Source organism: Sebastes fasciatus, chromosome 3 (assembly GCF_043250625.1).
Source record: "Sebastes fasciatus isolate fSebFas1 chromosome 3, fSebFas1.pri, whole genome shotgun sequence".
In the NCBI taxonomy this organism is placed as follows: domain Eukaryota; kingdom Metazoa; phylum Chordata; class Actinopteri; order Perciformes; family Sebastidae; genus Sebastes; species Sebastes fasciatus.
Window position 1 is genome coordinate 7,220,089 of NC_133797.1, and position 11,843 is coordinate 7,231,931.

The 11,843-nt window shown below is 41.0% G+C and overlaps 1 protein-coding gene across 1 annotated transcript; it reads left to right on the forward strand.

The window, feature by feature from the left end:
* Window positions 1–3,456: 3,456 nt before the first annotated feature.
* On the forward strand, window positions 3,457–6,214 carry hmgb2a (high mobility group box 2a). The gene is made up of 5 exons (XM_074628688.1): window positions 3,457–3,587; window positions 4,408–4,567; window positions 4,901–5,052; window positions 5,173–5,347; window positions 5,530–6,214. Exons 2-5 carry the CDS (start codon window positions 4,421–4,423, stop codon window positions 5,701–5,703), a joined length of 648 nt encoding a protein of 215 aa, XP_074484789.1. The 5' UTR covers window positions 3,457–3,587; window positions 4,408–4,420; the 3' UTR covers window positions 5,704–6,214.
* The last annotated feature ends 5,629 nt before the right edge of the window (window positions 6,215–11,843 follow it).

The window sequence follows — 11,843 nt, forward strand, 5'->3', positions numbered from 1 at the left end:
TTGCCGCTCTCTGGGTCCTTTGTAAATATGCACTTGATTGCTTAACCTCCTTGACTACAGTATATCAACGGATTTCTTGTGTGACAAGAGGTTGAATATATTTGAGATGACAGATTCATGAACTTTATGAACATTAAATTATTTTTTATTGTGTGTCAGTAAGATACTCATGAGTTTCCTTTTAGCTCCAAGCCTCAGACGTCTTGGCTCTCCATATCCCCTCTCCCTATAGTGTCGATTGCACTGCATGAGATCACTCTGTAGCCCATTGGATCCCACTCTGTAGCCCAGTGGTTCCAACTCTGTTGGCCCAGTGGTTCCCACTCTGTAGCCCAGTGGTTCCCACTCTGTAGCCCAGTGGTTCCCACTCTGTAGCCCAGTGGTTCCCACTCAGTCTAGCGTGTGACTACTTGAAACAAACAGCATCAATTTGTGACAAGTCATGACAAGTCAAACCAGCGTCTATTTGTGACAAGTCTTCACAGGTTATGGCCTGATGTTGAGCTGAGAGCAGTTTGATCAAAGATAGATCTTTCCCTCTGTTTCATTTGAAGGATTTTTAGAGACCTGAAGAGGAAAAGGTATATGAATGATTTGACAAAAAGAGCACAAATTAGAGAAAAGCACTACAAATAAACCTGATTTTGTGTAACAGAAATGTACACCCCCTGGCCACTTCATTAGGCTACAGTATGTACACAATCTAATACAATCCATTACAACTGCTCTGCCACATGATCTTTCTTGATGAAGCTTATAAATTATATGTCCAGTTTCTAATCAAACGTTCCCAGAAGTGTTATTCAACTCTATTTTCATGAGGTTCTACTACTAGAATTGTTGGTGTAGCCTGTTTGTTTAATCCACACACAAATTAATGTAAAAAAACTGTTAATTAGTAAGCGTGAGAGTTGTTGTTGCGTTAGAGCAGGTCTAGACCGTTCTCTATAATTTAGACTTAAAACAAACAGTAAATCGCATCAACCAATGAATTAGAAATGCTGCTCAGTAACGGGATATACATATGGACTTGGTAAATGGACTTGCATTTATATTGCTTTCTCTAGTCTTCCAACCACCTAAAGCTCTTTACACTACATGTCAGCATTCACCCATTCACACACACATTCACATACTGAGGGCAGAGGCTGCCATGCAGGGGTCCAACTTTGCTAATCTAAATACTCATTCACACACCGATGGCTATGCCTTCGGGAGCAATTTGGGGTTAAGTATGCTCAAGGACACATCGACATGTGACCTGGAGCAGCCGGGGATCGAATAACCAACCTTCCGATTGGTGGACGACCTGCTCTACCCTCTGAGCCACAGCCGCCCCAAATCGTATACGTATACACGTATTATTCAATAATAAAATAATGTTGGATTAAAAGCAGAAATTACGTTATTATTACTGCCTTTCTGTGGCTCATTGAAAGAGAATGGTTCAAATCTATGGTAACCTCACTTTTAGTGTGTGCTGTTGTTCAGGCTGTTGTATTGACTGTGAGGGCTCAACTCAGTGGGGAATCAACCATTTGCCCAACAAAAGGAGAACCATTTGCTGAGGTTTTCTTTGACATGTATTTGTCCCCACCTCCCCACCCCCCCTCCATCTACTATATGTATGCATGTGTGACCTAAAGACAATGGTTCTGAGGTCTGACCACCACCCTCCATCCAATCCAACTGGGTTTCTTTTTTACAACACGTGTGAAAGAAGTACTTAGTGCAGAAAACTGACAGTATAGTTACCCAGGCATATCCCAGCCAAGATCAACCATGTCTACCAAAAAAGGGTTAGATGACCCAAAGCGATGAAAGAGGAGCATCAGAGGCCTGTACTACGAAGCGAGATCAACATACCCAGGGTATCTTCTTCTTATCTGGTTTAACTAACCCTAACAAAAGAGATCCCGCTAAGCAGTCCTACAACGGTGGTTATCAACCTCGGTAAATCAACCCAGGGTTTCTCGGTCTGGCTATGAGCGCGTTCACATGAACGGCGTGGTGTCTGCAGCATGTGACCAATCACAGACATGGTCAAGTCTACAGACTTGAAGACAGACAGGCAGAGCGGCACATTTTACAGAAGAAGAGCAAACTATATTAGACAAATACGAAGCAGTTAAACACATAATCAGACTAAAAGTAAAAGCCCTTTGACAACTTTATGCCGTGTGTGACTATTTCAACCTTCTTTTCAGCTGCGTTAGAAATATGGCATGCAACCTTCTCAGTTTATACACCAATCAGTTACCACTAGGATTAAGGTGAGTTACAGTAAGTGAAACATTCCTCCATTAACCAGGAACCCTTCATTTCCCGATCTAAATGCAAGATCAGGTGAAGGAACCTAACAAAAGAAAACCTAAGATCTTAAACAAACTCTAGAAATGATTAATAATACCCAAGAAAGAATAGTAATTGGAACAATATGGCTAACAATATTGCCATGTTTTTACCAGATATTATGCACCCCCATGTCCCTGCTGCTGCTTGAATTTTTAGCCAACATTATGTTGCTCATTGACAGAAAATTACACATTTTTGTGTAGGCTACATTAATTATTTTACCTTTTTCTGTTGTATTAAGATAAGAGATAAGTTAAGATATTCTTTTATTAGTCCCACAGTGGGGGAATTGCAGTGTACAGCAGCAAAGGGGATTGTGCAGAAACAAGAAGCATCAGTAAAAAACAAAAATCAAGATACAACACAGTGCAAAAAGCAAAACAAAAGTAGATAGACATATAAAATGTGAACAATTTAAATAGAAGGAAATGTAAAAAAAATGGAACAATATATACAGTATTTACAATAAACATACTATTAACACAATTGCACTAGTAGAAATATGATATTGCAGTGATTTGAATGGAATTGCACCTGAAAGTATTGCACAGTATGAATTGTAGTTACACCTGAGTAGTATGAGTATATTGACATTGTGCATGTTCCAGCCTATGAAGAAAACAAATTAGAAAAAATGTAGCTGGGTTTCAGTCAACATGCTAAATTATAGTTTTCATTATACTGCTCCTTGTTAGATGCAAGTACAAATAGAAAATGAAGTTGTATTTTGAGGAGGAAGTCTTATTTTCATGTCCTAGCCAGTCTAGTAGTCATCTGTGCCAGTAAAAAAACAAAACAAATGAGCAGTTTTGTTTTTGACTTGACCAAACAAATGCCGTTTGAATCGTCTGCTTGTAATGCAGCTTGTTGAATGAACCTATAGTTGTTTCTGCTGCTGTCTGTCTCGTGTAGAAACAACATCAACAGATGAACAGATCTGGACTCAAACAAAGGATGTTTTCGCGCCGTATGTTTAAAAGCCCAGTTCAACCAATCAGCGTACAAACAACTCATACAAACTTGATAGCACATAACGCGACCAATCACAGCGCCGGGTCTTTCTTGCACCCTACGTTCAAACGTAAATGCTTCAATCTGACCAATCAGCTGCTGGCAGGGGGCGGAGTCGTTGAAGTACTTCTAGTCAAGTTAGGTCGAGCTGACAGAGAGTGACAAAACAGTCGAGCTTTTGTCCTCATTCAGTCGTTGACTTCTTGTCTAGCTGAGAACAGGTAAGACCCGCAGATTCTGCGTTTATCCCTCATTAAGCGTGTTATTTAAACACTCCGGGTGTTTTCTATGGTAGTTTGATATGATATCTCCGTCGACAAAATGTCCTATTTGCATATTTATAACGTTACCAACTAAAACCTAATAAGTGTTTTATACTGTAATGTGAGTTAAATCATAACGTTGCCTGCAGAGTCCCGGATGTAAACCATTGTGTTGTGTGTGATATAACGTTGTAAAAGGTGATGTTTGAGGCGTGTTTCTGTGATTATGTGGTGACAGTGACGGTGTAACCTCTCCGTCTGTCTGCTGCTGATCCTCAACATGCAGCCCAGACGCCATTTGCTGTGGTAGCTTAGCATAATGCTAATGCTACATGACGGTGCTGCGCGCGGCCACTGTTAAAGTTTGACTTCGCCATTTTGGCTCCAGACTCACTCTGGTGGGGAGTTGCACTGTAGTTACAGCGGACTACTAGTCGTGTGAAGTTTCACACGAAAGCTTTCACCATTATGAGGTTATATTAGGTGAGGAAGCCTTTTGGCGCAGTTAAACTTTCGGCGGGAAGATCCAAAATGGAGTCGCGTCTTTTTGTCCCGGAGAAGCAGAAATCCGATTAGAGGTTTTGAAACAGCCTCGGTCCGTCTGCTCGGCCTGTTAGAGCCACAACAACCTAACTTACTCAATACTACACTACAAGGACACATGTTAAACAACATTTTATCATAATTACAAGCTTAGATTTAGATTTAGACGCTTTTGCCACTAAATGGCTTCATTGTGTTTGTGTGCGTCACGTGATGTTTGTGCCTGTTTTTCTAGATCAATCGCAGCCATGACAAAGGATCCAAATAAGCCAAGAGGAAAAACCTCCTCCTATGCTTTCTTTGTTGCGACCTGCCGTGAGGAGCACAAAAAGAAACACCCAGGGACCAGTGTAGGCTTTGCAGAGTTTTCCAGGAAATGCTCTGAGAGATGGAAGGTAAGCGTCACTTGCTTATACGATTATAAGTATTTGGGGTCGGGTGGGTATGGCTTTTCACGTATTGTATATTGTTGATGTGAAGCAAAAATGGCTAAATGGAGACCTTGAATTTGATGAGTCAGAGCCTATGTTTTTAAAAGTGGGAAGGTATCCCTACGTAACGGATAAGTTGCATACGAATGCTCAATAAAATGTAATTCCAAGATGTCTGTAGACATTTTATTACACAATATTGTACACTTCTGGAGGTATACAATTTTTTTTTTTTTTTTTTTTTTTTTGACCATCAGAATTGAGGTGTTTGCTGAACTTGCGCTTCTGTTTTTGTAGACCATGTCCGCCAAGGAGAAGGTGAAGTTTGAGGATTTGGCCAAGAACGACAAGGTCCGGTATGAACGAGAGATGACAACATACATCCCTCCTAAAGGTACTTTGGTCAAGGGGAAGAAGAAAAAGGACCCTAATGCCCCGAAAAGGCCACCGTAAGTCTTAAAACCTTCGCCACACTGTGGTCTGTGTATTTAAACTTTTAGCTACTTTCATGTGCAGGAATGAAGTCTGGGGCTTCTGACATTTAATTAATTCCCCCCTTTTCTCTCCAGTTCTGCGTTCTTCGTGTTCTGCTCTGACCACCGTCCCAGTATCAAGGAGGCGCATCCTGGAATCTCCATCGGTGACATTGCCAAGAAGCTTGGCGAGTTGTGGTCCAAACAGACTTCCAAAGACAAGATTCCCTTTGAGGCCAGGGCTGGCAAACTGAAGGAGAAATATGAAAAGGTATCCACCCATTGCCTGATATTGTTGCATAGTACCAGCAGGTTAAAGCCACTTTATAAGTTAAAGGATGAGTCTGACGATGGTTGTTTTCTTAATTAATCCCATGTAAAGATTCAACTGACGCAACCAAACTACACACCACAAGAGGTTACATTAACTTCCCCTCTCTTTTTTTTTTAAAGGATGTTGCTGCCTACAAAGCCAGATGTGGCTTGGGAAAGGGTGATGCTGGTAAGAAGGGTGGCCCAGGCAGGCCCGCTGCCAAGAAAGCAGAACCGGTTGTTGATGATGACGACGATGATGATGACGACGAGGACGATGATGAGGATGACGATGATGATGATGATGATGAATAAGCAGTTTATGTTAAATGGATGTGAATTTTGCAATGCATTGTTCAGCTTAACTTTTTTTGTGTGGATGATTCCAACAGTATAGCCTGCTGTCCCTGTTGGTCTGCCTCTGTAGGATTCCAGACCTGTATTCCTTTCACGTTCAGGGATTTAGTTTTTATTTTGTCACTTAGTCCCCAAATTATTATTTTTTAACGGTTTTTCTGCTGAACTCGTTTGTTACATCTTAGAACTTCATTGCTCCTTTAAACGGGCAGCTAGATATGAATTTCCTGTGAAAATACAACGGACTGAAACTCGTGGACAGCAGCAAATCTGTGACGTTTTAAAAAATGTATGGTTTCTGGAAGCACTGCTTGTTTTCTGTTTAGTGGTGCGGTTTCTTCACTGTCATTTTACTACCAAGAGTTATCTGTAGTTAAGATTAAAAATGTTTGAAGCCATTTTTAATGTGGAACTTTGAAAACTTTCATGTAGACGGAATTTTTTTTTTGTAATAAAATTTTGTATATTATAACTGTGTACTCAGTTTGTAATTGCATGTCTTAAGAGCATTAAGTATGGAGGTATTTCTTAAATGCTTAATTAGTATAAATATTAAAGTACTATCTCAAGGTCAGGATCTTCTGAAGACTGCTGAATTCATAATGGCTTTTTATTTTTTAAATCACCATATAGCAGTGAATGTTCCCTGTAGTCTATTACTGATGAAGCACAGTTAAAACAGCAAAGACCTTGACGGTACTTGTCACCAGCTTGATGAGAAGAAATCCTTGTCACACAGGTGAGGAAAGGTGATCTAGATGATTGCAAACTATAAATGATTGAGGGGACCCCTAATCCAGAGCCACTGACTTTTATTAACCTGTTTTGACGAGTCGAGGGCAAAAAAGGTTAAAAAGTCCTGAAAAACATTTGCTTTGCAGACTAAGTTGCTACGATAAGTAGGCTTTCAAGTGGCCTTGCTTGTAGGTTGTGGAGGGGTAAAGCACATTTCTATTTAATAATAGTAATTATTTAATTGAATAATTATAACTAGTTATAATTACTGTAAGGCCATGTGATGCTGCCCTCATGTAGCCTACTGCCTGGCATTTTAGCATAAAGCCTAGTGTGACGATGTGCTGGCTTGGGAATGGTTTCTCATATCAAGATGTCAGTTTTAGACATATATTAGTCTTGGAAAAAAAGACATGTACTGTAGTGGTCTGGTTACTTTACAGCCTGTCACGGGGATAAAGTCGTGTTATGTTCAGGATACATTTAAGGATAAATGTTCTTGATCATCCTTGAACAATGAAGTTATTTTACTGCTTATGGTATTCACTGTATTTCTTTCTTCATTCAGCAAAACACTAATATATAAATATATATAAAAAAAGTGTGCATCTTGTGTTTGTCGGATATTAGGAAACATGCAAAAAATAATATTCCACCCAAAGATATTGTGAAATGAAGAGGTGTCCCTTGTTTTCAACACATTGTGATTTACAGACCTAGGCCTACTAATGATAGCCTACCACATCATATTGGGACATCTTTTCAGTATAGATCTACTCATGGGACGACACTGAGCACCGGCTCCACACTTTATATTTCTGTGTATACTCTTTATTAGCTTGTCTGTTATTAATCATCATAGTATAATCAGCCCCAGTTTAAACATCAGTGAAGGAGTGTGGCACATTGCTAATTACCAGAACTGCTGTCACATATATCATGGCTCAGCCTGGCTAGATGTCAGCCGAACTCTCATTGGTTATTACATATAATTTATATATATATATACAACATATAAGTCATGTGGATTAGATAGTATGTGTGCAGTGATAAAGGTTTTATGTGTAGTGTGTGTTGTGGAATGAGTGTTTGTTATCAGATGACCGCTACTCTTATTAGTCTTCTTTCTACGGCCTAAAACACACAAAACAATGTGTTACTTGTCCAATAAATGAGTATCCTGTTAATATCTCGGGATTAGGGGTGGATGTAAGTGCATTTATTCAATTTATTTGTCCATTTTCTGCTACCGTATATTTCTACTACACTCCATTTCAAAGGGGAATAATGTGCTTTTATCTGACAGGTTATTTAGTTTTGCAGAATATTTTTAATAAATAACGCGATGACTGTATCATTCATTGTTCTTCATATCAAGTAATTCTATGCTGGAGTTGAGTCTTGAAATGTTTAATTTATCATAAATAGTGAAAAAGATCTGCCAGTGTAGTATATACTGTAGGCTTGTTTCAAGAATTTTCTAAAATTCATTTTTTTTATAATTCAGCAACCCACCTATAATTCTCTTTTCTAGAATGATTTGTTTATTCAAATAAAAAAACTGCTTGAAATATTCTGACTGCATTGCAAAATAATAATAAGTAAGCTGTGATGTTGAGTTGCCTGTTAGTGACGTCTCTATGCATTACGGTCCCTCTAGTAAGCAGTGATCCTGTGTATGTGTCCGGGGCTTTTATTGTGAAGGGTGGAGAGGAATTAGTGAAGCGGTGATCCGCTGCTTTTGCTGTCTTGGTGCAGACAGATCAGACCAGCACAGACCAGACCAGACTAGAATACGGAGCCTCCATGTTATTATTTTATGACCGTCATAAAGTATAGTTGCAACATAACCCTCAGCTCTACAGGACTCAATAACAGACGGAAGGTCTATATAAAGACTGAGGTTTTTCCGGTTAAACTGCCACCTAGTGGGGGCAGCTAAGCTGAAATATTCATAACAATTGTGCACAAATTTGGCACAGTCATAGGTTTATAGTATATGAAAAGATATAGATATCGGGGCGCTGCAAATTTGGCCCCCTGACGGGCCTTGGCAGCCATTTTTTGAAAATGGCAGGCAAATAGGCACTAAATATTCCTAATTGCTGCAGAAAACTGATTTTATGATGATTTCTAAGGTGTGTTCAAGCTGATCAGATCTGATCTATATTACTTTTTTCCAATCTTTATCTTTTTAGGGTGCCTTTAAAAGCTTTTAACCTGAGAAAAATGAAAACCAAATAAAAGGAGCATGGTCACTTCAGGGTCAAACTTCAGGGAGCATTTCTCTTTTCATTAGCAGTAAAAACTGACAGAGATATCGCTGGATAAAGTTGAGGATTGCCGGTAACCTCTAGTCACAGGTCACATAAGATAAAATAAGATAAGATAAGATAAGATGAACCTTTATTAATCCCTGGAGGGAAATTCCGGTGTCAAAGCAGCAACATCAGCAAACAGAGTGAAACACAGGAGAGGTAAAGGTATACAAAAATGATAAAAACAATAATAGAGATATGAAAGATACAGAGTGAATGGGTGAACATAGTGTGTACAGTCCGTCAATAAATAAATGTAGTATGTGCAATAAATAAATGTAATATGTACATGTGTGCAGTCTATAAAGTGGTATATAGGATGTATAGTGTAAGTAAGTGTAAAGTGCGCCAGTGGTTAGAGTCCAAGATGGTTGCAGATAGTGCATGTTTAAAGGCAGATAGTGTGTGTTTAAAGGTCTTAAAGTCCTAATAGTTCTCATATGGGGGTCATCCTTGGTTGTGGAGCCTGAAGGCTACCAGCATGAAGGACTGACCAGGCGCTTTGTGTTGTGCCGAGGGGGGATGAGTCTGTGAGACCTTTTTTAGTTTGGGTAAGTGATTCAGGTTCATACGACAATGTTTTATTCTTGCAACGGCCTTCAAATCTGAGCAGGGAGCTGATACTTGTCTGGTCTCTAACCTGTGACAAAGCTGACTCAGTTGAACTCATCAGGAAACTAAGATCAGTGTCCTGTTGGAGTAGCTCACAGGGTCACTGAAACACACAAGCTGATCCACCGCGGCAAGGTGACTAACCCTAACTGTTTATTTATTTATTTGATATAAAATAGCACTTTTTTTTATATACTGTATATATATATATATATATATCCATCCATCCATCCATTATCTCTAACCGCTTATCCCATTCGGGGTCGCGGGTGTGCTGGAGCCGATCCCAGCTGACATTGGGTGAAGGCGGGGTACATCCTGAACAGGTCTCCAGACTATCACAGGGCTGACACATAGAGACAGACAACCATTCACACTCACATTCACATCTACGGGACATTTAGAGTCAACAATTAACCTGCATGTCTTTGGACTGTGGGAGGAAACCGTAGAACCCGGAGAAAACCCACGCTGACACGGGGGAGAACACGCAAACTCCACACAGAAGAGCCCCAAGCTGGATTCAAACCTGCACGCCTCTTGCTCTGAGGCGACAGTGCTAACCACTATTTATATGTATACTATATATATACTGTATATATATTATGTATTACAATTAACATTATTCACCATAATGCGCTGTCCTCCTCCTTCACGGTTGTACGGCAAAGTCCGATGATGCGGTGCACGGAGATCCTCCAGCGGCAGCCCATCATCCAACGCCCGCACACTCGCCAGCAAGCATTCAATTAACCACACAGCAAGCCATATTATTTGTTGGCTATGTGCATGAAAATATCTCCAAAAGACGCCAACATCACAAACACGGCCCAGAGGTTAAGTTCAGTGACTCGGATTAGCTGAGGAGACATCTAGCAGACAGCTAGCAGCTGTGATGGCACCCACCTGTCACTCAAATGCCCTTAATTATGCATAACTTTAAGCCTTAGTTGTATTAAACTTCACCCCCCTTACATTTGTCATGAAAGAGGATATTAGCTCTGGAGGCCAGTTTTTTGTACCAGGCTGTAAACATGCTTATTCCTGCTGTAAATTGGTCATTTTAACATGGAGGTCTATGGACTGACTCCCTTTTGGAGCCAACCTCAAGTGGCCATTCGATCTGCAGTTTTTGGCACTTCTGCGTTGGCTTCAATGTTCAGCCTCGGAGGTTGCCGCTTGGCCTATTAAGGACGCCTGCCTAATAAGTTGCCCTCCGTATATGTTGTTCCAATATATTATCTGTTCTCTTTGGACTCTACAGGTTGACTTCAGCCAGGTGTGGAAGCTAAGAGTGCAGCTAAAATGAGCCATGCCCAGGAGGGAGTCGAGGGGATTACTGAAGTCATAGTATTACCGAGCTCCGGTTGGGAATATCATTGCCGGTGCTTGGCTATGATGCTGCATCTTGTCCATGGTATCAGTCACCATACCCACTGATTTAATGTAGACCAGCTATTCTCATTTCAGAGACAAGCCACTCCACTGAGTTGCGGCGGCTGAGTGCGAGACCTAGTGGTAGAATACGGTATACCGGTCCGGTGTTGTGGCTTAATACCAAACCGGTTTGAACGATTTTACACCGGTCCAACTCTAATGTGGAGGAGCCCCTGCTCTCGATGAAACACCAACACAGAGAGCAGAGAACTAAGCAGTGCGCCCATCGATGACACCAAAACACAGCAGATAGTTGTTGTTTTTCTGTTCATTTGGCTTAGTAGAAACGCTCAACTGTGATTTAAAGACCTGTTTTACCAGCAATGGAAGTGAATGGAGAGAGAGAGAGAGAGAGAGAGAGCTCAACAAACTGTAATCCGCTCACAGGGGCAATTGATAATGACTTTTACCTTTATTTGGATATACAGCCATAACATTCAGACCACTGAGAGGTGAAGTGAATGACATGGATTATCTCGTTACAATGGCACCTGGCAGTGGGGGGGGGGGGGGGGGGGGGGGATATATTAGACAGCAAGGGAACATTTTGAACTTTGAACTTTGTGTTGGAAGCAGAAAAAATGGGCCAGCGTAAGGATGTGAGTGACTTTGACAAGGACCAAATTGTGCTGGCTAGACGACTGAGTCAGAGCATCTCCAGAACTGCAGCTCTTGTGGGATGTTCCCGGTCTGCAGTGGTCAGGACCTAACAAAAGTGGTCCAAGGAAGGAAAACCGGTGAACCGGCGACAGGGTCAGATCCGAGGCTCATTGATGCACGTGGGGAGCGAAGGCTGGCCCTTGTTGTCCGATCCAATAGAAGAGCTACTGGAGCTCAAAATTGCTGAAAAAGTTGATGCTGGTTCCGATAGGAAGGTGTCAGAACACACAGTGCATCGCAGTTTGTTGTGTATGGGGACCGGTCAGGGTGCCCCATGCTGTCCTAATGTTATGGCTGATCGGTGTATAGCCTGCTGTTGTTCTGCAGTAATACATG

What these genes read in the sequence shown, in the direction of transcription:
- hmgb2a (XM_074628688.1), top strand. Translation starts at nt 4,421, where the DNA reads ATGACAAAGGATCCAAATAAGCCAAGAGGAAAAACCTCCTCCTATGCT. An exon ending in AATGCCCCGAAAAGGCCACC is followed by an intron (nt 5,053 to 5,172) that starts GTAAGTCTTAAA and finishes TTTTCTCTCCAG; the next exon opens with TTCTGCGTTCTTCGTGTTCT. An exon ending in TGAAGGAGAAATATGAAAAG is followed by an intron (nt 5,348 to 5,529) that starts GTATCCACCCAT and finishes TTTTTTTTAAAG; the next exon opens with GATGTTGCTGCCTACAAAGC.